Below are 26,851 nucleotides of genomic sequence, written 5' to 3' on the forward strand. Positions count from 1 at the left end.
CAACGGGTCAAAAGTTACGTGCGTGAACGCACATCCAACTTTGGCCTGTTGGTGGCGCTAGAGCGCTCAAGGTGCCGGTATGAAACTTGGTGAAATTAATCATGAGACTGTCCCCAATCAGTGTGCCAAATTTCAGAACTTTTCACCAGACGGTTCTATGGGCTGCCATTGACTTCAATGACGGAAGCGTAATAATAATAATAATAATAATAATAATAAGAAAACTAACAAACACAATGGGTGCCTTCGCAGCTTCGCTGCTTGGCCCCCAATAATAATAAGAAATCATAGAAACACAATGGGTGCCTTCGCAGCTTCGCTGCTTGGCCCCCAATAATAAGAAAACTAACAAACACAATGGGTGCCTTCGCAGCTTCGCTGCTTGGCCCCCAATAATAATAATAAGAACAAATAGAAACACAATGGGTGCCTTCGCAGCTTCGCTGCTTGGCCCCCAATAATAATAATAATAATAATAATAATAATAATAAGAACAAATAGAAACACAATGGGTGCCTTCGCAGCTTCGCTGCTTGGCCCCCAATAAGAAAACTAACAAACACAATGGGTGCCTTCGCAGCTTCGCTGCTTGGCCCCCAAATATAGCTGCAAGCAGCAATGAGGGGGCCAAGCAGAATAGGCCGGAGTAGCCACGGCGACAAGATAGAACTCAGCAGACACTCGCGATCAACACTTTCAACAAGTGTCACATCAAACATAACTGATTTTGTAGGGCTGAAACAGGGCTGAGTATTGCCACCGCCTCCGCCAGCCAGCACCCCCACCTAATCACCCCTGCCCGTCCCACCCCGTCCCGCCCCGCCCTACCACGCACAAATTAGAATGAACTGGATGGAATATGTTGTCATCTGTTTCACATCCAAAAATAAAAGATCGATAAAACACATCGCAACTACAGATCAAAATGCAATATTGCTAATTGCAGCACCCCCTACAGGTCAAAGGTCAACACATTTTTTGAGCGTCCTCCTAATGGGGTCATGAATATATGTAGTAAGTTTGGTTATGATACATGGCAGGGTTGCTGAGATATGAGCTCACTTCCTGTTTGGCGGCTTCGCCACCAATTTCGATTGGCGGTTACGGGCGAACGCTTCTGTCAATTGTTCCAGAAAAAAATACAGTGATAAGGAATGGTCTGAAGATGGTCTCTGCCAATTTTGGTGAGGATCCGCTGAAATTTGTGACCTGCGAAAACTTGTACGTGTTTTTGATTAAATCCAATATGGCGGCCGAATCAATTAAGATGACATCACAAGTTGGCTTGGGTCAGCCTTAGGAACTCCAACAGTATTACCAGACACCACTAGTGCATTTTAATTCTATGCACAAAAGCAGCTACAGGCCAAAAGGCATGTTTCTTAATTGCAGCGCCCCCTAGAGGTCAAAGGTCACCAGATTTCATGAGCGTCCCCCTGATTGGGTTCTGAGTCCATGTACTAAGTTTGGTTATGATAGATGAATGGGTTGCTGAGATATGAGCTCACTTCCTGTTTGGCGGCTTCGCCGCATATTTCGATTTGGCTGTTACGGGCGAACGGTTTGAGTTCCGTAGACGAAAAGGAATAATTTTTGTGAGGCTTGGTCTGAAGATCAAGTGTGTCAGGTTTGGTGTCGATCGGAAAAAATTTGTGACCTTTGAAGACTTTTTAGTGTTTTTGATGAAATCCAAAATGGCGGAAAATCCATCATGGCGGAAATTGACGTCATAGGGTGCGTTGAACTCGGCTTGGTCCAAGGATTCTAACGATACCTAATTTTTGACAATCGGATCAACGGGTCAAAAGTTACGTGCGTGAACGCACATCCAACTTTGGCCTGTTGGTGGCGCTAGAGCGCTCAAGGTGCCGGTATGAAACTTGGTGAAATTAATCATGAGACTGTCCCCAATCAGTGTGCCAAATTTCAGAACTTTTCACCAGACGGTTCTATGGGCTGCCATTGACTTCAATGACGGAAGCGTAATAATAATAATAATAAATATAGCTGCAAGCAGCAATGTGGGGGCCAAGCAGTGCGCTATAGCAGGAATGGTGTTGCCATGGCATGAGCAAGCACTCACAGCAAGAAGGCAAATTAGACCAATGTCCTTGTGCGTTCTCACAATCAGCTACCATGTCCCTCTACCAAGTTTGGACTTCATACACCAGAGTGTTGCTGAGATGTGAGCTCACTTTCTTTATTACAGCACCCCTAGAGGCCAAATGAGACCACTTTCCTTGCATGTCCTCATAATAAGCTAATATGTCCATGTATCAAGTTTGGACTTCATACAATGAAGCGTTGCTGAGATATGAGCCCACTTCCTGTATTACAGCGCCCCCTATAGAGGCCAAATGATGCCAATTTCCTACTGTGTCCTCACAATCAGGTTCCAAGTCCCTGTACCAAGTTTGGACTTCATACATCAAAGCGCTGCTAAGATAGGAGCTCACTTCCTGTATTGCAGCGCCCCCTATAGAGGCCAAATGATTCCAATTTCCTAGTGCGTCATCATAATAAGGTAACAGGTCCTTATACCAAGTTTGGACTTTGTACACCAAAGGGTTGCTGAGATACAAGCTCACTTCCTGTATTACAGCGCCCCCTATAGAGGCCACATGAGGCCAATTTCCTAGTGCGTCCTCACAATCAGATACCAAGTCCCTGTACCAAGTTTGGACTTCATACATTAAAGCATAGCCGAGATGTTAGCCCACTTCCTGTTTGGTGGCTTCATTGCCATATTTGATTGGCTGTCACGGGCAAACAAAAATGAAATTAAAAGATCTGATAAGTATCGTTTGTGCGGCTCGGTCTGAAGATCATCTCCGACAAGTTATGTGAAAATCGGATGAAATTTGTAACCGCTGAAACTTTTCGTAGAGTTTGGACTAAATCCAATATGGCGGAGGTCCAATATGGCGGAAAGTGATAGGATAGGGGTCGATGAACTCTGTATGGTCCAAGGATTCAGACACTACCTCAATTGTGAAAATCAGACAAAAGAGTCAAGGATCACACGCATGAACGCATGTCCAGCATTGAACTGGTGGTGGCGCTAGAGTGTTCAATGTATATGCATATAAATTGCTGTGAGTGATTGGGACAGTGTCCTGACTAATGGTATCGAGTTTTGTTATGTTAACTCAAAGTGCCACAGAGATGTTAGTCCACTTCCTGTTTGGCGCTTCATCGCCATATTTGATTGGCTGTCACGGGCAAACAAAAATGAAATTGAAAAATCTGACAAGTATCGTTTGTGCGGCTCGAGCAGAAGATCATCTCCACCAAGTTCCGTGAAAATCGGATGAAATTTGTGAACGCTGAAACTTTTCGTAGAGTTTGGACTAAATCCAATATGGCGGAGGTCCAATATGGCGAAAAGTGACATAATAGGGGTCATTGAACTTAGGTCGGTCCAGGGATTCCAACGGTGCCTGATATGTGAAAATCGGACGCACCGTTCAATGGTCACATCCGTGAATGCAATCCAGGTTCGACCCATTGGTGGCGCTAGAGTGTTGGGAATAGAGATGCTGAATCAGTGTGCCGAATTTCATAACTTTAGACCCAGCGGTTCAATTTTCGGCCAGATTTTGACCTGTTGGTGGCGCTAGACGGCTGGGTTTAGAGGTCCGTAAATGAGCGTGAGTGGTCAGTGGAGTGTCCCGAAACTTTCTGCCAAATTTCAGCACTTTTTAGCCAGGCGTTCTATGGGCTGCCATAGACTCCAATGGCAGATTTGTAATAATAATAGGAAAAGCTAGTAACTCAATGGGTGCCTTCGCAGCTTCGCTGCTTGGCCCCCAATAATAATAATCCTTACAAAAACAATAAGGCCTTGCGCCCTTCGGTGTTCGGGCCCTAATAATCCTTACAAAAACAATAGGGCCTTGCACCCTTCGGTGCTCGGGCCCTAATGCTCGGGCCCTAATAAAAATACTAAATCCACAACTGGGGAAAAAGGTTGGGCGATTGTCGTTCAGTCACTCGCGGTCGGAACAGCAGGTGTGATATCTGCAACAGGTTATACGGAGTTTCGGTCCGCGACTCAGCCGACGTCCAACACTTTGCTTCTGAACAAAGTACGGAGGAAGAACAACCGCCGTGACATCATAAAGCAAAAACCCAACGAAAAAAGGAAGGAAGGAAAAAAGAAGCAGCAGCCCCGTTTGTTTAATTCAACCCCTATTTATACTAGGTAGACTTGTCTTCCCCCACACATTCCTAAGGCAAATCAATCATACTTTCCCACGACAGTTTAGAACCTTCTAGAAGATGCAGGAACATTCCTACGTTACAGGGATATTCCCACGATAGCTGGGATATTCCCACAAAGCTAAAACATTCCAGAAGTCACAGATCTTAACCAACAATTTGAAAAGACATACGTTACTTCTCCGGGTTACATTTCGGAGATGCTAACATTACATTCGGCACTGATGGTTTACAGATTTCAGTTTCAGAAATTACACAAACAGTTTACATTCAACAACAATTATAACAATGTGACACATTACATTTAACAACGTACACTTTTACAGTGATCAAGAGAGATTGGTTGCATTCTAACAAGTTACAAACATTTATTGCATTAACCCTTATCACACAATGTAATCTGAACACATTCATTTAAACATTTTAAGGCACTTTACACATTTCACAGTTTATTATGAGGTCATTGTATGCAGTTATAGCTCCATTTCCCATTCTTTATTCACATTCAATAATCATCTAGTATTTCTGAGTTCAGGGCAATCTGGCCAAGTAATCCAGCACATTGTTCATCATCTGTTACAACACATTCATCCACTTCCACACTTTCAGTGGACTTAATTCAAGAGTAGGTTGCAAGGCCACCGGTTTAACATTGCGATTCAATTCCTGATCAGTTTCTTTCCTAATTTGCCTACTCATATTTTCTAGGTCAGACAGATTGCCTTGATAACTAGTGTGAATCTAGCCTTTCTGCGCTTTCGCCTTGTAAGACGTATTGGTTTTGTGCTAACGCTCTGTGGTCCATACGGATGGTGTTCAGGCAACACGTCAAGGCACACCAGGACAAAAGAAATTCAAACACACACAAATGACAGCCAGCACCAGACAGGCACTATAAGCAATTACAAGAATGAAGCATATGCCACTTATGCCCCGTTCCTCTTTACTAATGCGGCAAGCAACATGCAGGCTGACATATAAACGCCAAATAAACCCAAAGAACACAGGCAGACAAAGAAACAAAATTATACAGACAAGCAGACGTAGACACTAAGTTAATGCCCACAAAAAGAAACAAAACAGACGCGGACCTTACTCAAAAACGGCACACAATTAGGCTACACCAAAATAAACTAAAAGACATTGAACATAAAGCCTTCTACTGCAGCCTAGAAAGTTATCCATTAAAGCAAGCATCGTACATACCCATGTTCGTAACTACGATTAGTGCACAAGGCGCCGTATGGAGAGCACTCACCCACGTTCAGCCAAAGGCATACAAGAGAAAAATATGACTCAAACAGAAAATAAACTACGAGAGATTAAGACAAACATAGGTGCATACCTGTAGAATTAATAAGGGATTGTGTCTAAAGCACGGGCAGCAGGAGTAGACTAGCTGGTGACCGCAAAGCTACAGGTGAAGACAAACATTGAAGTTACCCATTAAAGCAATCATCGTACATACTGTACCTATGTTCGTAACTACGATTAGTGCACAAGGCGCTGTATGAAGAGCACCCACCCACGTTCAGCTACAGGCATACAAGAGAAAATGTTATGACTCAAACAGAAAATAAACTACGAGAGATTAAGACAAACATAGGTGCATACCTGTAGAATGAATAAGGGATGGTGTCTAAAACACGGGCAGCAGGAGTAGACTAGCTGGTGACCGCAAAGCTACAGGTGAAGACAAACATTGATTAAACCATGTTATTAGTCCGGCAGCAAACGGGAGTATTGCAACATACCTGATGACTGAAGCCGACACGCTAGGGGGTTAAACAGGCAGAGCTTACAACGCTTCTTCGTACCTGGGTGGTTTTATACTGTCCGGCCAGTAATCAGTGCGAACAAACTCCGGTGTGTAACTAATCACCACGCCCCCCTAGTTAGCGGGAGCAGGCCAGTGTGGGACATGTAGGGAAAACAGAGAGACATAGGGAAAAGACAGGGAAACAAGGTGAACTGGCTACATGACCTTCATTTTTTTTTTTAATATCTGAGGGCCAGATGTACTAACGCTTTTGCGCCCATTTCAGGCGTATTTGTTTCGCAATGTGCGTGTAAAATCATTGCGAGGTATGTACAAACAGGCCGCAATGATGTAAAAGCGCAAACTGCCTGTCGCGGGAGCTGAAAGTGGCAGATTGCGATTGTCATGTCATGCATATGCATTCATGGGAGGATCCAGGGGAAAGTGGGAGTTTAGCATAAAAAGATGGGAGGGGAAGAGTAAAGAGCGCCTAGTAATGTATTCCGCGGTATGTACAAAGACTGCTCCTGAAAGCGCACGTCTATTCTGCGCCTAAATACTTCCGCCTTGTAAAAGCAGGTGTTAATCCACATTGCAGTTCAATGCGTCAATAAGAGAACCTTTCAAAGACAACAGAATCGCTATTTAGAACACCAGTTTTTGTGGTGAAAGTATTTGTACTACCAAAAGCAACCTTAACTTTCGTTGGCCTTTCGCATGTTTTTCTTTCACGTCATTCACTTAAACTTTCCTACTTGCTAGATTTGACCAATCTTCCATAGCCTACGTGCACAAGTATCTTGAGTAGAACTACTGATCTTCATTATCTCCCTGCTTGTTGACGTCTTATCATGTATGGTATTATTTCATGATCGCTAAACGTTTGATTCTTTTTAATGTTGTCATCAGTTAACTTCATTCAACTGCGCTTGTAGGCGCTGCCATTCAGTTGTGGACGTTCGTAAATTGCGTTTATGGGCGGAGAAGGGCAGAGAAAGGCGCAGTTTACACTAAGGATTGAACGATTGATAAATACGACGGAAATTGGGTTTGACAGCGTTCGCAATCTGCGGTGTGTCCATGGCGCTGATAACGCTACGTTCGCAAATGTACGTACATCTGGCCCTGAGTGTCTATTTACACCACTGGTACAAATAGCCTTGGCCGCAGCTGAGCTATTCACACCCTGTGACATAACAACAAAAAGACGTTGCTCACGTGCACAAAAAACATGGTGGACATTTGTTTTTTCGTCAGCAGAGAGTGAAGAATTCTGAAAGGTTTCAGCACTAATATCTGTTGAAATAAAGTTTTGGATTTAAAAGTTGTGTTTTATTTTCATAATCTTCGTTCATTGAACACATACAACCTTCAGTTTGTTAGTTAACAGAAATTTTATGAAAATGACGCTGAGGCCTATGAACTATAAGTTTACCTTCAAACACCACTGTGTTTTGGAAGTAGATAGTGCAGTCGTGACAGACATGCTTTAGTACATGGGAGACCAGGGTTCGATTCCTGCGTTTTGGCAGAGTGAGTGTGCACGTGTACCAACGTCTCTGGAGAGAAGGCGCGCAAGTTGAACAAGAAATCGGTTCTCAAATGGAAGTTTTGATTGCAACAATTAGCTAGTTCACCCACCAGGGTGTAAATAGCATACATTACTATATACACTAGGGTACGAATAGCATCCACTTCTAACTATACATTGATGCAAACAGCATAGGCTACCTTATTCAGAGTGTCTATTACACAGCTGAGCTATTCACACCCTGTGACATAACAATAAAAACATGTTGCTCGTTTTTTATTTATTACATTGTGTGATCAATATGCCAGAGTAAATGCACAGGGGTGCAAATAGTATACACTGATATTTGTACCAGACGGGGTATTAATAGAACACATTGCTGTGTACACCGGGGTATGAATAGAATTCACTTCTAATTACACCAGGGTACAAATAGCATACACTGCTAATTGTACCAGGGGTGCAAATAGCCTTACCCTTTATATATTGATGCAAAAAAATAATAAGAACAAACTGTCACAAAAATCTGTATTTTAGCTTTGAGAACCACCTAAATCTATGGAATTTATTCTGAGTCACCGAACTTACTTGGATGGATCAGATGAATCTGGGATAGAAGAAATGTAGTTGACCTCTACTGTTGAATTTGCGTTCAAAACAGCTGTATTGTATTGTTTATCAGACTATATTTGTGTTTAACTCCTGTACTAAAAAAACAGTGAAGTTCTGCTTTTCCCTGATATGATGATCTCCCATTTGACTGAACTGGCATACAGATCATTTTGATCTGTAAAAAATGTCACATGCAGCCATGCCTAAATTCTGCTCACTGCACATTAAGGCTAATGTATTATATTCAATATTCATTATTGAATGCTTAACTGGAATGATGTCTTTCCCTATCATCTTATTTTTAAAGCATTCCTACCTGCGGGTATGCAATTGGGCTACAGGTTTTCTACAGGAATAGCATGTTTGAACGGGTACTGCAAGTATAAACTGCTCACAATGTAGTTTATGGCAACAAAAACCTATTTTATTCTTATTTTTTCTGTTCTATACACGATACTAGTGTTATTTCTTAAACAAATATATTACTGTATATGAAGAGCCTTTCATTAGGAATCTATTAGGTGTCATTATCTACCTCCAGTAGCCGAGTTTAGTGACCTTTTGATTTCTATTTCTTTAAGCAGACATTTATACTCATTTTCTGAGCCGTGTGCTACACTCATGTTCAGCCAGATAGTGACCCCTCTGCCACCTTGCAAGGCCTAGGACTAATATTTGTTCATTCTCATGTTTAATTCAAATGAAATTACTGGCTAATATAAACGTAAATAGTTCATTAGAATGTCAATAGAATGTTATTTTGCTGGTATAGTGTAATGTTAGTCAGTTGCATTTTACAAACTACATGAGTAATCAAAGTGCATGTATTTTGCTGGTGTCAAGTATCACTTATTTGTGGTTTTCATATTACAAAAGAGTTACAAAATGTAAATGTACATGTATTACTTGCTTCAAAATGCTTTATTAGTAATTAATGCACACTAAGTGAATACAATGTAGGTACATTTCATGTAATCAGGTATGTTATGTTTTCTTTTTGCTTTTTTTTTTTCATTTTTATTTCTTGCTGATAGCACACATATAACTGGTCAGTAAGCCCATGGATCAGTCTAATTGCATAAAACTAATACCTTGACCAGCAAAACAAACTAGCTGCATTGACAGAACGGAATCCTGAAACATTTATGCTTGAACTTAGAGCCAGTCAGCCTTATCTCCATTTAGAACTGAGCTGTTATCCGTAAGCATGTAGTTGAATGCCTGCCCATCCAACCGCAGTCCCATTTGGAAAAGCATGCGCTTTGGAATGGGACGAGCATGACGAGAGACATACAGCTTCTCCAACAGACTGTCCATGGGAGAGCTCACATATTCAGCACAGGATGGGCCACTCAGACTCGGACCACAGGTCACCTTCAGCTTGTAGAACAACACCCCGTGATTAAGAGCGCAGACCCTCTCCCCTTGGTCACCCCCCGACTGAAGTTTTGCCAAGCACGTTCCAAGGAGGTCATCATACTTGTCGTCTTCATCCCACACTTCAATCCTGAGTTTGCTGTTCGCAGACAGCAGCATGTCACCAATGTTAAGTTCCCAGTTCCAGTAAGGATTGTCATTGTTCAGAATCATGGGTGTCTTGCCAAGCGGTATTTTATTCTCATCAAAGATCTTCACATACCCATCAGTACCAGAAGCAGTGTCACCATACAGACCTTGTCCCCTTATGATGGTGAAAGCAACTATGGCTAAGCCAGGACGTGTTGGACAGCAGTTGGTTCCTAACCCCTTGTGACTTTGACAGTGGCATTCACAGGACCTTGGCTTGGTTCTCCTCCCAAGGCTGCAGTGGTCAGAGCATTCCCTCTTGGCACCCCTGCTGAGGATGTAGTCTTTGATGGCTTGCTTCAGCTCTCTCTTCACCTTTCTATCTGGAATCAGCTGGTGAAGGGGCTTCAACGTGTAGGAGATCACACCTGGGCTGACTGGCAGGGATGCAAGCCACTTTTTATAAGCAGAGGCATCTCGACCTGCAGAGAAAAGGAGCTCACCTTCTGTTTGCCCACCGGTGATTTCTGTGATCCTATTCCCAAAACATGGAAAAAAATAACCAGGGAAATTACTGTATGGTCATGCCAACATGGAAAGTTTGGCGTTAAATTAAATTTAAAATTTCACTCCGACTCACCTGTCATTAAAGACACTTGAGAAGCTTCTTCTCCCGTGCACTTTCTCTTTCTTCCCATTACAGAACTTAATTTCTGCACTAAGGTCGATGTCAACCTTGTATGGGATTTTTACAGCAACTTCAGCACCGAGGCACATCTTCACCTCATCGGAGCTCAACCCCATCATGGAGGCCTTGCACTCCCTGATACTAGTCATTGATACTATTTTGCCACCAGTCTTTACCTGTAGAGAATAAAAGGTATACCATCTGAAAGTTCTTATAAGGCAAAATTAATTAAGACAATATTCATATTCTAAAATCAATACCCCTCCATAGTGGTTAATGTGCCAGATGTAGGCCTAGTATAATGATAAAATCTTGTGTATTTTTGATTTTATTAGGATGAATATATTTCAGGAACTCTGAGTTTGGGTATAGTTTTAGTATATTACAAATATAATAAATAGTTACAGTACAGTTTTAACATTTTTGTTTCACCTTAGGCTATGTTAGTGCCATACTATGAGACTATCATGTAGATATTACTAATACTATTGCAATTGCTAGTTAGATACCTTTCTTATGAAGTGAGTGCCATATGTGTCAATGAAAGCATCATAAGCCACTTTGTTACTTGGGCTGTAGATCTGCGGGAGCTTTTCCACGGCTTGTTTGAAATCTTGATTCAAATTTGGATTGCTTGACATCATGTAGCTGCAAGAAGAATAACAGTAATAATCCTCATCATCATCATCATCCACCACCACCGTTTTATCACAACATAGTGTAGTGTTCAGTAATTCACTAATGTTCCATGCCATTACATACTAGAGCCTCATAAACAAAATTGACCACCATTGTCACCATTTCACTAAAACTAATGGACAACCATTCTGCAGTCTGTTTAAAAACACATTTTATCATTCATCTATAGTCCCTTTTCCACTGCATGGTATCAGCTCAACTCGACTCTACTCGCTTTTTTTGAATTTCCATTAGCAAAAACTGTTACCTGGTACTATTTTTGGTATCACCTCCATTGAGGTTCCAAGCAAACTGAAGCGATACCAAAAGGTGACATGAAAGTATTGCAGGTTACTGATTAGTCGCTGTTGACATTGCTGTGTTCTGGAAAGGACCTTCATTTTTTTTTTTAAAAATACCTCAGCCATATACTGTGCTAGCACGACAAACACGTTAACGCAACGCAGTATCTGAACATTTTTATTCACAACAGATGTGTTAATTCAAATGAATAACTTCCTGCAGTTAAAAAAAATGAGTCTTTGAATTAACAAACGATTTCTCATGGATTAAAATGAACATTAACACAAACAACCACATGCCATGCCCATGAATCAGAAACAAACTCCCCTTTATTTCCTCCGTTGTTGATATTGTTATTACCACTGTGTGTAATGACGCCATGCTAGTGTCCTTCTTCGTCGCTATGGCACCTAGCTACATTAAAGAGGGTACTTTTTTGCAGTGGAAAAGGAAAAGCTGGTACCATAACTGAGTAGAGGCGAGTTGAGCTGATACCATTCATTGGAAAAGGGATGTATGTTCACTCACATACTACATTAACATAATATGTTGGGAAGCACTGGAAACCATATGGTTACTTGATGTAACCACGGTTCTCTGATAACATGAGTGAGATAGCTTATTATGGGAAGCATCTCCGGCGTGCCGACCAATGAAGCACCTATTGCACCAGGTCTGTCTGTAGACAGACCAATTTTAGGGGATGGAAAACCTACGTCACCTAACCAGCTGCACAACCCTCTCTTCTCATTCTCCAGCAAGCTTTCCCTGTGCTAAAGGAAGAAGGGAAAAGCAGTGAGATACCTCACTCATGTTATCAGAGAACCGTGGTTACGTCAAGTAACCGTACTCTTTCAAACATTAGTTTGGTATCTCACTATGGGGATATAGCCAACTCCCGTATTGCTTGCCTTCCAAAGCAAAAACGGAGGGGAACTTGGGAGGGTTCATATCAAACACCTGAACTCTCCACACTAAGCACTGTGTAGCCAATGACAGCGTAGTGACATCCAATCTATTGTAACAAATAAATATTTATGGTTTTACCCAGTAGCCCACAGCACATACACCCTGAACTGAAATACTTTGGAAAAATGACGTAGACATGCCCAAGTGGATTGTGCTCTGACGCGCGTGGTGGGCTGTATGCCTTTGGCCTCAAACGGCAACCTAATGGCGTCAACTAGACAGTGAGAAATGCGTTGTGCTGAAACAGGTCTCCCTGTGTAAGGGGAACCCAGGAGACAAACAACTGATCACTTCTCTGAATGCTTCTCATCCAATTAATGTAAATCCTCAGTGTGCAAACTGGACACAGACAATGTAACCTCTGTTCCTCTGATGAGGAAAAAGGGGGAGGGTGAAAAGATCTTAATTCTATTGCCCTACTATTGTAGGGTGAATCGATCACTTTCAGAATGAAAGCGGAATTAAGTATTAGCATTGCTGCCGTCATTCCCTCAGTTAACGTCATTCAGGTAGAGTGCATTGAAAAAGCTTCCAAAGGCCCCAGCAGTGGCGGGGCTGGCTGGGGCACCTGCACCGTACGCCGGCGACCCGGGTTCGATTCCCGCCCCGTGGTCCTTTCCGGATCCCACCCTGACTCTCTCTCCCACTCACTTCCTGTCAATCTCCACTATCCTATCTAATTAAAGGCATAAAAAGCCCAAAAAATATACTTTAAAAAAAGAAAAAGCTTCCAAATTCACTTACTATCTTCACTGAAACCAATACCAGGAGAAGTGCTTTCTTCGGCGTGAGGTGTTTCATGACAACACAATCCAAAGACTCGAATGTGGCTTCTGAGAGAGCTTTCAAGACATTATAGGTTTTGAAGGTGGCCGTAGCCGGCGTACACCTTTTATGAACTGTCTTATCAGCGGGTGGCAGCAGGTTGTTGTCAAACCCAACGTGACAAGCAGATATAGCAGCCACTTACACTTTAATAGTAGCGCAGGCTCTGCCTTTGTGTAAAAGCTCTTGTAAACAGAATAACACATCTGAGATTGAAAACTGAAAAGGATTAAACTTCTGTGCTCACACCAGTCATCGAACTCATGCCATTTATTATCAAAGAGTACATGGGGGCCCTAGCACTCTGAATAGTATCAATGACCTCTGGGAGGAGACCCGCTGCATTTAAATTCAACTTCTCATGACCCAGAGCTCTGGCTGGGGATGTTGAATCTGTGCGTGTGCTTGAGACAAATCTATGTGCAAAGGAAGAGACCAGGGTTCCCCCGCCAGCATCTAACTAATCTTTGCTAGTCACAGTCTCCCAGCCAATGTGAAGCTATTAATAGGAGAGGCAGTCCGTTTTCTCTTACTCTGGCGAGAGTTGCAGCCCTGACATATCTCTCCCAGATCTGATTGACAATCTAGGGGTAGAGCCTCCATTCCCCATGAAAGGGATTTCCCCTGGAGAGAAGATGTGACCCCGTGTTCATGATTTCTGAACCGGTTGCTGCTCCACAAAATCAGCTTGTGCGAGAGCTTGTGAAGATGAAAGCAACATGACCCCCCTTGGCGATTGGTATATGCCACCACAGTACTAGGTCATGTCAGGGGAAAATGGAATTTAACCTTGTGCTTTTGCTTTGACACCACCTGTGTTTCTGTAGATCTATCTGTGACGATAGAAATGTTCTTAACCTTTTAAATGTTCTTAGTTCCTAAACATAATGTTTCTACTCATTGGGCTGAAACAAGTGTGTATGTGTTGAAGGAAGTGTAATGATACAGTGATACAATGTGAGGTATAAATGCTACTACTAACTAAGAAAGACTATCAGTATTTATAGATGTCTAAGTAAAATTTCTTCCACAGATATGACAACCGTGTAGGAAGTTAATATGTTTAGCGCGAAGCCATGTCGGCCAGTTCCCGTTGGCCGATCTGCCCTTGTGAGGAGGTGGAAGATCATTTCTTTGTCTTCCTCCTCAACCTTGTCGACCAACACCACCGCTTCGTCAGAGAGTAGGTGCTGGTCAAACAACGACGAATGTTCAGGGCATTCCACATAATATTGCACCCACGAGGGGCTGCTGCTTTGCCAGCTGCTTTGCTCGCATAGGCACAGGTGGAGGGAGGTGGGTTGTCTCTCGCGGTCACAGTAATGCAAAAACATTGTTCTAAGACCTTCATCGGCATGTTGCAGCAGTGGTTGTTTAGTTCCCATACACAAGTGCTTTCCTGATTTCATGGCTTCGCAAGTAGAAAAGGCACTGGCTCGACGAACCATCCTTAGCCAAATCCACTGACCCAATGGCACTGGGTGAAGCCGTCTTTTTGTTTTGCAGAGCAAAGACTCTTTCACCCTAGAAGCTCAACGTAATGTGTTAGCTTAAAGGCAGAAAAACAGCACTGAGGCTGTTTTTGAATTGGTGCTTCAGTTTAGTAGAACAAGATTGCTGAGGAAGATAGTAATCTTCACAGGGAAGAAAGTGAGTATGAGAAAAGTGTGCAGCCGGTTATATAGAGTGACGTAGGGCTTCCGCAATTTAGGCTATAATTGGTCTGTCTACAGACAGACGTGGTGCTCGATGGTGTTTTAAGCCCCCAACGTCGTCTTCCAGGCAGCGCTGCCACCGTCGACTTAAAGGCACCTAATTCTAACCTTAACCCTAAACCTAACCCTAACCTTAACCTTAACTCATGCCTAACCCTACCACCTTCCAGGCTGCGCTGCCTTGAAGACAACGTTGGGGATTTAAAACACCAAGAAACCAGACCTGGTGCAATAGGTGCTTCCGTGGTCGGTCACACCAGAGGAACTTCCCATAGTGGGATACCGAGCAAATGTTTGAAAGAAAACTCTGTACCTGTAAAATCCACAATATACTGAGTGACTCAAAAAGTTGAAACGGTCTTGTTTGCTCTTTTCCATGGCAGTTGTGGTCAGTTTTGAATTTGTCCCAGAAAGAGCTAGTGAACCTCCATACCCTCCCTTACTCAAACCTAGACCAATCTTCCAGTTGTTCTCCACACTCTTGCTAACATGATCAGCCACTGCCAAGGCAGATTCCAGTAGTTCGCTCTTGATAGCTATGCTACATTTATGAAGAGGCCTCCAGTTAATGACAGATGTAGGAATTTTCTCAATTTTCCCTCCACGGTAGGGGTTTGCACAGAGGGTGCAGGTTTTGTTTGGAGTTTCAAATGTGTCCATATCTATAACAAAAGCTCCCTTACGTTGCATTGTGGTAATATCAAAACCTTCACCAACTAAGGATGATCCCGGGGCAATTTCTGCCCTTTGGCAGTGCTCTATTGTGCCAGAGATGCATGACTGGAGGGAGGGATAGGGCAGGAACAGAATGACCCCTGCCAATATGGTGGTGGTCGTCAGGAACATCACTGCCTGCTGATGTGCTGATTTAAGACAAACATACAAATTGTCAACACAACCTGGTCTTCTTGTTGTCACAGTGCATCTCTGATTACTTCATAAGAAGTCTGAGAAAATGAACATAGTCAGTTCTTCTAATATTCTCTTAAAATTATAAACAGGGTATCTGTGGGTTCCAACTAGTTAAATTGAAAAAAATCAAACATATTAAGGAAAACCAGTTCCAGAGTTATTAGCAAAGGAAATAAAATTTGTTTTCTGAATTTATTCACAAGCTACAAAGTTTTTTTTAATCAGTTATCACATAAATATGATAATTTATTTTATTAAATTGTAATATACTGTACAACAACAACTTCAATCTATGCAGCTAAAAACATTGTTGAAGTAACGTTAAATGAACATTAATATGTAGCCTACATTGCAAAAACTGCTTATCTTACCAAGTGTTATTAATCTAAGATAAAAAAAAATCTAGTTGGTATTGTTTTTAGTATGAAGAGACTTACCTTGCACTTTCTCGTAAAATCATTCGACTTAATTTAATAAGAGTTTAACTTATTTTAAGACATCTGTAGCAGCCAATAATGTAATAACGTCCAATAACGTAATCATTTTGACCGCTTTTAAGGTAATAAAGCCATAAAGTAATAAATTGCCAATAACGTAATAACATTTCTAAACCAATAACATATTAACTTTTTTATCAATAATGTAACAAGCTATTACAATATTGGCTGGTTATTATGTTATTGGCTTGGTTGAAAAAAACATTCTTTAAAAAATAATAGCTGGAGCTGATAATGTAATAATATACTTATATCACTCTCTTTATGGGATATATAGTGTTACACTTTCATGGCATACTTACCTGTACTATTTTCTCTTTAAAATATCTGCTTTAAGACCTGACCATGCACATACAAACACCCCGGCATACACACTCTCTCTCTCACTGGGAATTAGGGCTGTATTTATTATGACCGCCGCTAGCGAAGCGGTCATATAGGGATTGTCAAAGTTTTTTTTTTTTTCCCCCCGTCATCTACTTCTTAAATTTTTGGTCAACGATACCCGGGACACCGAACCACCGGGGCACATGAAATTTGGTGGGTATGTAGCCTCACTAGACTTTTACGGAAAAATTTTGTTTCGTCCCCGGGGGCCACTAAATAACTACCTGAACCGTGGCACTGAGGATGAAGAATCTTTTATGGTATGTTGGTCTCAAGGGCTCACATCAACCTGGCCCATAATCACTCATTTGTGATTTGCACGCCCCCTGTAAAAAATGAAAATGCAATATTATTCTGCTTTAATCGCCCCTATCTTCAGTTAAGATGTTCAGAACTGCACCAAATTTTATGTGTATGATTGACCTGGCATTCTCTGGGGGTATGCCAAGTTACGTAGAATTTCATCCATGGGGGGGTCTAAAAAAAAATTAGGTTATGTGTACATTTAGTGACTGTACACTCATTGGCCTGTAGATGGCGGTGCACACATATACACATGCACACACACACAGGCACCCACATACTATCGGTATTAGAACGGCCGATACATAATTACAAATTCAGTAGGATTAAAAGAAAGCCAAAATAAATATTCATCATCATCATCATGGCTGCATTTCCAGTATTGGCGATAAGTAGTCGTTTGTCCACTAGATGGCGCATCGTTGCAGTGAGACGTAATTTTGTTGGAAGTTAAAAGTGGGTTGGAAAAACAATGGATGCTTCCTACAAGGACTGTAGTTTACCGCAGAGAACGTCTAATAAGGATAGGACGATGTTCACATGAAATGTAATTCCCATTTCTTCTTGAAGCCGAAATAAATCTGAGGATGTTTATCGGACATGCTTGGTTTTTACTGCAGGTACGTTAATCTTATAATATCAATAAGGACCTAGGTAATGTTACCGTTAGCATTGGTTGAGTGATGGAGGCCAATTTGATTGATTGCATTTGTTGAAAACTATAAATGCGGTTATACCAAGCAAATTGATAGCAGCACTGTAATTGTATCTTTCGACTGTCATTTGTTGCACGTGCTACAAAATCATTCTGTGCAATGGAAGATTTACCAACGTTACACCGGTCTGATACAGTTTTGCCTATACATGCGTGAGACTGAGACGCCTGTTTATTTTGTTTTAAGTGCGTGCAGGGTGTGAGAGGGGAATCGATGTGCTTTGATTCCAGCTTGGTAGTTGTAGTCTGTGAAATTAAAAAGCACGTGTGTGTGAAGTATCCAAACAATGAAACCTTCATTTCATTATGGCTGCTTTAGCAACACACCTTAAGCTACTGTGTAGTGGGTCCCATTTAGAAGTGGCTACTTCATTCGCGCTTTCCTTGACTCATGGAGCTGCGTGAATTTTATTACAACTTTTCGCCACGATATGGCAGTTTAAGTCCGCTTGATACTGTAAGGCATGAGCCATTGGTTTCCAAAGGAGATTTTATTTGTGTCGCCAGCATAGCCTATTGACAATTTATGTTGTAAATAGGCCTACCTTATAAGCCTACCTGTAGCTTAGGGAAGCTAACAGCTTTCTATTAGGATCTAGTTTGTTAGTTACAGTTTTGTCATAACTCCCTGATGCATTTTTGCATTTAGAATAGCCAGAGCGTGGATAACTCAATCGGAAAATTAAACAATATCGGGTGCCTATGGACTAGGCTGGGTGAACCAAGCCTGGGCCCAGTTCCCCGAAAGCATCTTAAGCCTAAGAGCGTCGTAAAGTCCCTCTTACGAACGTCTTAAGATTTGCCGACTGTTTCCCGAAACCATCGTAGCTTAAGAGCGTCGTGAAAACACTCGTAGATCTACGAGTGCTCCAGAGTACTCGTTACCGGCTAAGAGCGTCTTAACAGTACTTCTCACTGAGGTCACCAACAGGACATACAGAGGAATTACAACTTAGAATACATAATACATCTTACGTTCCCATTCTTTATTGTATTTACCTGTGATGAATCAGATTTTAGCGTGCAAAATAGCCTACATTTAATGGTCATAATAATGTGATGAAAAGCGGACAAAAATGCAATCAAGTTATGAAACGAGACGTTGCCAGAATAGTTTGACATTATCTTTGCTAAGTGAATATTTTATTAGGCCTATGAGGTAAAAAGCAGAGAAAGCAACATGTGTAGTCTGTAGCCTACTGCATCAAAATCTAAGCCTACACATTTCCTCTCTTTCTTACTCGACTTCTTTCTTATCTTCAAACGTGTTCTTAAGTGACACCGCGAAAAAATATTGCATGGTGCAACAATCTAATCTTAAAATAATTACAATTATTTATGTCTCTGTGTGGTATATAACCTACTTGGGATGCTTATATGCAGATGTCAAAGTGTTTCTATTTTCGTATTGATGTGAATTAATGTGTAGATCCGAAGTTTAAATGGTAGACCTATAGCTGTGACGTGCAGTCACCTGACATCACCATCAAATCAGAGGATATTTCAGAACTATTAACGTGGACAGCTCCCCTTAAGAGCGTCTTAAGAGAAGTGCACGCGCGTTCACGCTATGAGCATGTTCGGGAAACAGTCGGAAAAACCAAACGAACGATCGTAAGATGAATCGTAGAAAACCCTCGTAAGAGCGTGTCTCCGTCGTTATCGGGAAACTGGGCCCTGATCTGCCCGCTATTTATTTTTTGATTTCTCAAAAGATTGAGCTTGGTCTGGTGAAAGCCAGACTAGCCATGGACCTCAGTTACACAATGCAAGGGAACATGAATCAGCCTATATTTGCACAAACAATATTGGACAACAGCTCTTCAACTTTGGCCCGTTAAAATGTGTATGAACAGTCTAGCGACGCATTTCATCAAGGCCCATTTGGACATGTCAGTTATTTGCACCACTGGTTAGACAGCATTTCGTTTCAGACTACTGTTACTTAATTTGTGCATTAACAGTAACGTTTCAGACTACTGTTACTTAATTTGTGCATTGACAATAAAGTATTACATGAACTAAAGATGACTAAAATCTTATGTAGAAGAAGAAACATTCACAAAAAATCCATCCCTCCAAAAATGACCTTTGTTTTTGATAGCTGTTGAAAACGGCATGGAACTGACAGGGATGTTTTTGTTTATGAATAAATAAATAAATAAATAAATAACATTATGCTGATACCTTTTGCTTTTCCCAAATACAATGTAGCCTACAGGTGTAAGTGACCTTTCATCAATCCAGTTGCAATGGATGAACTGTGATGAACTGCCCTACTTGTGATTGTTTAGCGATTTTAAAGGTTTTATAACAATGCTACATCTTCTTTGGCTATTCTACAATCTATTCACCTTTTCAGCACCAGTAGGCTACTTTCTGTGCAGCCGCACACACACACTCAGGCATGCCAAACAAGCATACACAAAAGTTTCAAGAGTGGGGGATGGAGTAAAATATGGAGACAAATTGAAGTGTGATTTATTTTCGCGGAACGGATGTACAGGACTGAGCCGCGGTCATATTTTGTACTGCTATGCGGTATATCTAGTTTAGTTTAAGGTTTATTTATACGTTTTATTACACTTGGGATATTATGTAGGTGTAGATCAGGGGTCTCCAACCATTTACTCGAAAACTACTTTGACAAAATTAACATGGCTAAGAGCTACCAATATTTATATTGCATCACATAGCTGATCTCCATCCAAAAGAGCTGAATAAGCTTTGCACAAGGTTCCTTTCAACTCACTTTGAATGAATAGTGTTTTAAAACGTGTCCATATTTTACACAAAATTTGTGCACAGGGAGAGTCAAACTCTTAGGCTTATAGGCTATTAACATTAATGTTGCTGACATAAACATGGTTTTGATGTTTCTTTTGATACTTTATTTTTCAATTTGCAAACTGGTGCTTCTCCTGTGGTGCAACAGTTTAATGCCTACACATTGCTATTTCACGCAGTCGACATGGGTTCAATCCTCCCCCATCACAGTTTTTTTTATTTTTTTTATTTATTTTTAGCATTCCAGCAATGCTTCCTCAATTTAGGCTACAGATAGACTAGGTGGCCCCAGAGAGCCTGACCAACAGTCAGTGAAATGTTTAAAAAAACTTAACCATGATACTTTGAAGACCTACTGGCATGGGCAACAGCTGTAGCAAGACAATACTGTAGCCATATACCATGATCAGTCGTGTTATCTTGCTACAATCATAATAACATATATTAGCTGACTTCTTTTAATTGTATAGCATAAGTCAAGTAAATTTCACTGTGACTTGTCAGCTGGTTTGTGGTGCAAGTACGTAGATGAATGGTTATAATGTAAGAGGTTTCATTTACAGTAGGAGGCAGGTTCGATACCCATGTGGAGTTATTATTAGGCTATTTAGAGTAGGTATTTATTTTTTATATTCATGGTCCAGTGCATGTAGTGTACTACAGACAATTTTGACATTTAAATATGTCATGCATATTTGTATTTGTTTGTCTCCAGTTTCCATCAAAAAGTGACAAATCTGCAAGCGGCCACATCTGTCAAAGAAACGTCATCACTCATGAAACGTCACCAACGCAGCCAGTTAACATGGGTGCCAGTTGCCATGTAACACCGGAACCAAAGATTTAACCATGAAGGAACGTTCCGCCGCTGTCAAGAACCAGCCGTGGCCTACTGGTTAGTGCTTCGGACTTGTAACCGGAGGGTTGCCGGTTCGAACCCCGACCAGTAGGCACGGCTGAAGTGCTCTTGAGCAAGGCACGCAACCCCTCACTGCTCCCCAAGCGCAGCTGTTGTTGCAGGTAGGTCACTGCGCCGGGATTAGTGCTTCACCTTACTGTGTGCTAAGTGTGTTTCACTAATTCACGGATTGGGATAAATGAAGAAACCAAATTTCCTTCACAGGATCAAAAGACTATATATACTTATACTTAAAGGAACCGTATGTAAGAAATGTATTTCAATTAATCATAAAATGGCCCTGATATGTCACTAGACATTAAGAAATCATGTTCATTTCAAATACTTATATCACTGACAACAGTAGTCCGGCCAGGATATTGTGAAGTGAAGTTGCAGCCCTCAACTGATGTTGATGTTGTCATGTTGTGTTTTGGCCTGATGCGCCACCCTCCACCTTTCTACTAATCACAAAGTCAGTAGTGTTTCGGCATCCAGAACTTTAGAACTTTATTACATTGTCAATTTATTATGTTAGGCATCCCGTTAGTTATTGAGCTGGCCCAATATATTTTTCTCATAGCTTAACATGTCCTTCTTCAGATAAAATGAAAAAGTCAATGAAAATGTTCATTTTTTTTGCTAGGTTTCCACCCTCAAATGGCACAATTAGCCAAGAATGGCTCATTTACAATCTCTATATTTATTGTGCATCTGATCAAAATAATATCTAATATTTCTTCTGCTCTTCCAAGCAATTAAATTCACGAAAAGATGTTTGTATTTCAGATCCGTTGTAAATACCGTATCGCATCCAACCTGGGGTGCGTTTCTAGAAAGCGTTGGCTAACTTCCGTCGCAACCTTTGTAGTCCGATCCATTGTTCATGGATTTGGTGTTTCTAGATAGCAGAGTTCGAACTTTCACTTGTAAAAGTGTGGTGGTTTGAACTACTGCCCTTAACAGTTACACTTGTGTCGATCCTTGGTAGTTCCGATTGGTGATGTTGTCAGTGTCAGGAGTGCCTAACCAAAAATGATGCACCTAATCAAAAATGACGAGATGATTGTTTTTCTTGTGACTCAATGATTGATCTAGGCTGTAGCTTAATGGTCATTAAAAGACAGATTCCCCTGGACTCATTCTTGCTACTTATGTTAATTCGCGTGTTGGTTTTGGAAGGCTACTGTTACGGTATTCTGACTACATGCAGTGAAATGTAGAAATATTAAATAATGCTGTGGATCTTTATTTGAAACTATTATTTTTAACTGATGTCATGTTCCTACCGGTCTCTTGATGAAGAGTAACTATAAATATTTAGGGTCAAAACCTGTTGTGTAGCCTACTGTTGTGTCTACTCTTACCCAAAAGTGAAAAGAAGAGATATTGGTTGTGAACACTGGTTATGTGTGCAGAGTACCAACGTGCTACCGTTGCGCCACGAAATAGACAATGCAAATCTGTGATAACGTTACATTTTTCTAGGCTACACATTTTTGAACACAGATATTTAACACAAGTAATGACAAATATTGGTCTGCTTAAGTAAACTGTTTGATTTGCTCGCAGTATAGGTATACTTGTAATTGCTATCAGCAAAAACCTATACTTGCTATAATGGCAGCATTAATCACTTTTGGTTTAAATTAGAAAAATGTCGACACAGACATTACACCGATTCCACTAATTATATGTATTATGAACTTATTATACTGTATGCATTATGAACTTCGTTTTTGGTACTACGGCGCAAGTTGCGTCATACCATGGTGGATCAGCAACATCGTTGCTTACTTTGGCAACGCTTTACTTTAACCTTTAACCTAACTTTAGTAGATACGCACCCCTGCTTAATTTTTCACATAGGACCGCAGAATGTCCCATTCTTATGATAAAGGGATGATGTTTTATTTGATAGATAGATAGATCAAAATTTAAAGCTGGATGCATGTGATTGTTTTTTTCAAATTCGTTTCACCAGAGAGGTCTCGCCCATTTCAGAGCATCCGCCTTGACGTAGTTTACCCCTTCCTGCTCCGCCGCCAAACTCTGGGCCATAGTCTTATTAAATTAGGTCAAAATGAGAGCGCGTTAGGTAAGTGTCATTATACTTAAAACAATACCAACCATACCATTTTTTTATCTTAATTTAAGATTAACACTTGGTTAGATTTTATTTTGGCAGTGTAAGACCTAATGCGTAATATTTGAAAGTATTTAAGACTTTTTAAGGCCTATATGTATTGATAATAATAAATAACTTTTTAAAACCCAGCAGAAAAACTGTAGCTGCTAACATTTGCAGTCTTCAAAACAAATATTAAAACCCAAACATTGCAAGCACATTCCTTGATTAGAAAAAATACAACAGTTTACATCTATAAAAGACATTACTTGAGCTAGCTCTAAGGTCAAATGATCAGCACTATGTGCAATAATAATAATAATAATAATAATAATAGGCCTAATAATACTACTACTACTACTACTACTACTACTAATAATAATAATAATCAAAAGTGTGTTTAGATTAACCATCAAACAACCATAGAAACTGCACCTTATATATATATCTTTAACATTAACATACTCATATAGTTCTCTACAATGGCAAAAGTGGACAATCCATGGTACAAAAAATCAAAACCTTACCTTACTGTACATACACACTTTACGTTACACTGTGGCATGCAGTACATACAGTGTGGAAATGCAAAATAACTTCTCGTCATTCTTTAAATACCTTCTGAGTGATGTGAAAAAGAATGCTTTATTTAGACTTGTGAACAAAAAGACTTCACACGAGATCTGAGTGTTAATGTGAGTGTGACAAGCACACGCCCTGAAACTACAATTACCCGACTACACCACCCAGAAAGAAAGGGGGGGTGGGGGGCGGGTTGACCATCAGTTAATTTCAAAACAGGCACTTTACTTTAGATAGACAATAGCAATATATCATAGGTGTAAGGGTCCTGTCGTGTTTTGTTTTCCCTGTTTAGTGTTTTCCTTCATGTCTTCATCTCTTGTTTACTTCCTGTGTCCTGTTCCATGTGTTTCTTTGTTTGTTTTGCCATGTGTTTCTGTTCCCTGTGCCCGTGTCTCCGCCCCTCACCTGATCCGCGTTAGTCTGTTAATTATGGTTTCCACCTGTCTTGTTTTACCTTGTTCCTTGTCCACCTGTGCCCTGTTACCCCTGTGTATTTAAACCCTCTGTCTCCCCTCAGTCTTCGTTGGTTATTAGTCTATGTTTAAAATAAAGATTCTTGCAACGCTGAAGATTGCCTTGCCGTACTTTGCCCTACGTTTGGGTCAAGCCCTTGCAACCGTGACAATAGGAGTGATTAACATCAAAAAATCTAGACTGGAGTAACTCAACATTTGGCACCTCCGATATGTTTAATGTTCTAAAGATGTCAAATAGCCTGTTATAGTTACCAAAATGATAGCCAAGGAGCCAGAGGTGAACACACAAAAACAGTGCTTTCATTATACAAATACACATGATAAAATACTTTTATAACCCTTGAGCCAGCTACTTTTTTATATGATCTCAATAACGATGCAGCATTTATTTGCACCTCCAACAGCATGACATACCTGGTTACCGCCTGGTTACCTCCCAAAAATGCTCACAAATGCCCATATGTTTGTGTGAAAGAATAGTTAAACCATCAACCACATCCAATAGCCACAATATGGGTAACCAATATGTATAAATATTTATATTCTCTAGATATAAAAGAGCCAATACCAGCCTGGAGAAATGGTACCAGGTGAACCACTGGAGGGCGAAGGAGGACCCCAAGACACCCCTCACCTGTGCAAGAGATAAATATTCACACACACAGCCAAACACACAGGTATCCACACTCTCGGCAAACAGGTAGTGCAGGCACACATTTATGAGTGAGCACTAGAAAGCTTTGCTAAGCATGCATTGAATATGATGTGGGCCTGATGTGTAAATTCTCAAGCGGTGGGACTACAAGAGAAAGGACTACTAGCTTTGGTTAAATGCAGTTATAGAGGGGATTAAACAAACACGGTTGGTTTGACAAACAAACAGCACATGGACCCGAAAACCAAAGACACGGACATGCGTCCAGACGCAACCGCTCAAGCAGGGGCGTGACTGTCTTCAATTTGGGGGACAGGGCAGATACTGCAACAATAACAAAAAACACTTTAGTTATGAACACTTTATTTGAACAAAGTCACCTCTGCCCAAGTCACCTCACGAATGCCATAAGTCACAGCCTTATATTCTGTTAGTAGGCTCTTTGTCTGCTCCAGTGGAAAAGTTCAGACACGCCCCGACACACCTATGCATGCTTAATTGGCGCCGACCACCTATGGTGAAGTCTGACATAAGACAAAAGCTGGGCCGTCGTACATGACAAAAGACTTGATTTGCAAATGGTCGAGGCGTGTCTTCACCAGGCACAGCAGTTAATGCAAATATGAGGCAGACGGGCTGATGAAGTTAAGACTGCATTTGTTTACAGTATGTACATAAACTAAATGTACCGCACAGCGGTACAAAATATGACCGCCACTCGGTCCTGTACATCCGTTCCGCGAAAAGAAATCACACTTCAATTTGTCTCCATATTTTACTCCATCCCCCACTCTTGAAACGTTTGTGTATGCTTGTTTGGCATGCCTGAGTGTGTGTGTGTGCGGCTGCACAGAAAGTAGCCTACTGGTGCTGAAAAGGTGAATAGATAGAATAGGTAGAAGGTAGAATAGCCAAAGAAGATGTAGCATTGTTATAAAACCTTTAAAATCTCTAAACAATCACAAGTAGGGCAGTTCATCACAGTTCATCCATTGCAACTGGATTTATGAAAGGTCACTTACACCTGTTGGCTACATTGTATTTGGGAAAAGCAAAAGGTATCAGCATAATGTTATTTATTTATTTATTTATTTATTTATAAACAAAAACATCTCTGTCAGTTCCATGCCGTTTTCAACAGCTATCAAAAACAAAGGTCATTTTTGGATGGATGGATTTTTTGTGAATGTTTCTTCTTCTACATAAGATTTTAGTCATCTTTAGTTCATGTGATACTTTATTGTCAATGCACAAATTAAGTAACAGTACACTGAAACGTTATTGTTAATGCACAAATTAAGTAACAGTAGTCTGAAACAAAATGCTGTTTTACATCTAACCAGTGGTGCAAATAACTGACATGTCCAAATGGGCCTTGATGACTGTTCATACACATTTTAACGGGCCAAAGTTGAAGAGCTGTTGTCCGTTATTGTTCGTGCAAATATAGGCTGATTCATGTTCCCTTGCATTGTGTAACTGAGGTCCATGGCTAGTCTGGCTTTCACCAGACCAAGCTCAATCTTTTAAGAAATTAAAAAATAAATAGCGGGCAGATCAGGCTGGGTTCACCCAGCCTAGTCCATAGGCACCCGATATTGTTTAATTTTCCGATTGAGATATCCACGCTCTGGATATTTTAAATGCAAAAATGCATCAGGGAGTTATGACAAAACTGTAACTAACAAGCTGTTAGCTTCC

At 40.9% G+C, this 26,851-nt stretch overlaps 1 protein-coding gene across 3 annotated transcripts; it reads right to left on the minus strand.

The window, feature by feature from the left end:
• Window positions 1-9,025: 9,025 nt before the first annotated feature.
• LOC121695233 (perforin-1-like) lies at window positions 9,026-24,065 on the minus strand. Of its 3 annotated transcripts, none has more exons than XM_042075881.1 (5): window positions 23,969-24,065; window positions 15,121-15,672; window positions 10,827-10,965; window positions 10,270-10,493; window positions 9,026-10,164 (listed from the first exon to the last, which is right to left on the minus strand). In XM_042075881.1, the coding sequence occupies exons 2-5, from the start codon at window positions 15,651-15,653 to the stop codon at window positions 9,279-9,281; spliced, it is 1,782 nt and encodes a 593-aa protein (XP_041931815.1). In that variant the 5' UTR covers window positions 15,654-15,672; window positions 23,969-24,065; the 3' UTR covers window positions 9,026-9,278. The 3 variants fall into 3 exon arrangements, with proteins under 3 accessions (XP_041931815.1, XP_041931817.1, XP_041931816.1); XM_042075883.1 differs by having other exon boundaries at window positions 15,121-15,657; window positions 23,969-24,048; XM_042075882.1 differs by having other exon boundaries at window positions 15,121-15,670; window positions 23,962-24,004.
• Window positions 24,066-26,851: the final 2,786 nt, after the last annotated feature.

The sequence above is a fragment of the Alosa sapidissima genome, chromosome 21 (assembly GCF_018492685.1).
Source record: "Alosa sapidissima isolate fAloSap1 chromosome 21, fAloSap1.pri, whole genome shotgun sequence".
In the NCBI taxonomy this organism is placed as follows: Eukaryota; Metazoa; Chordata; class Actinopteri; order Clupeiformes; family Clupeidae; genus Alosa; species Alosa sapidissima.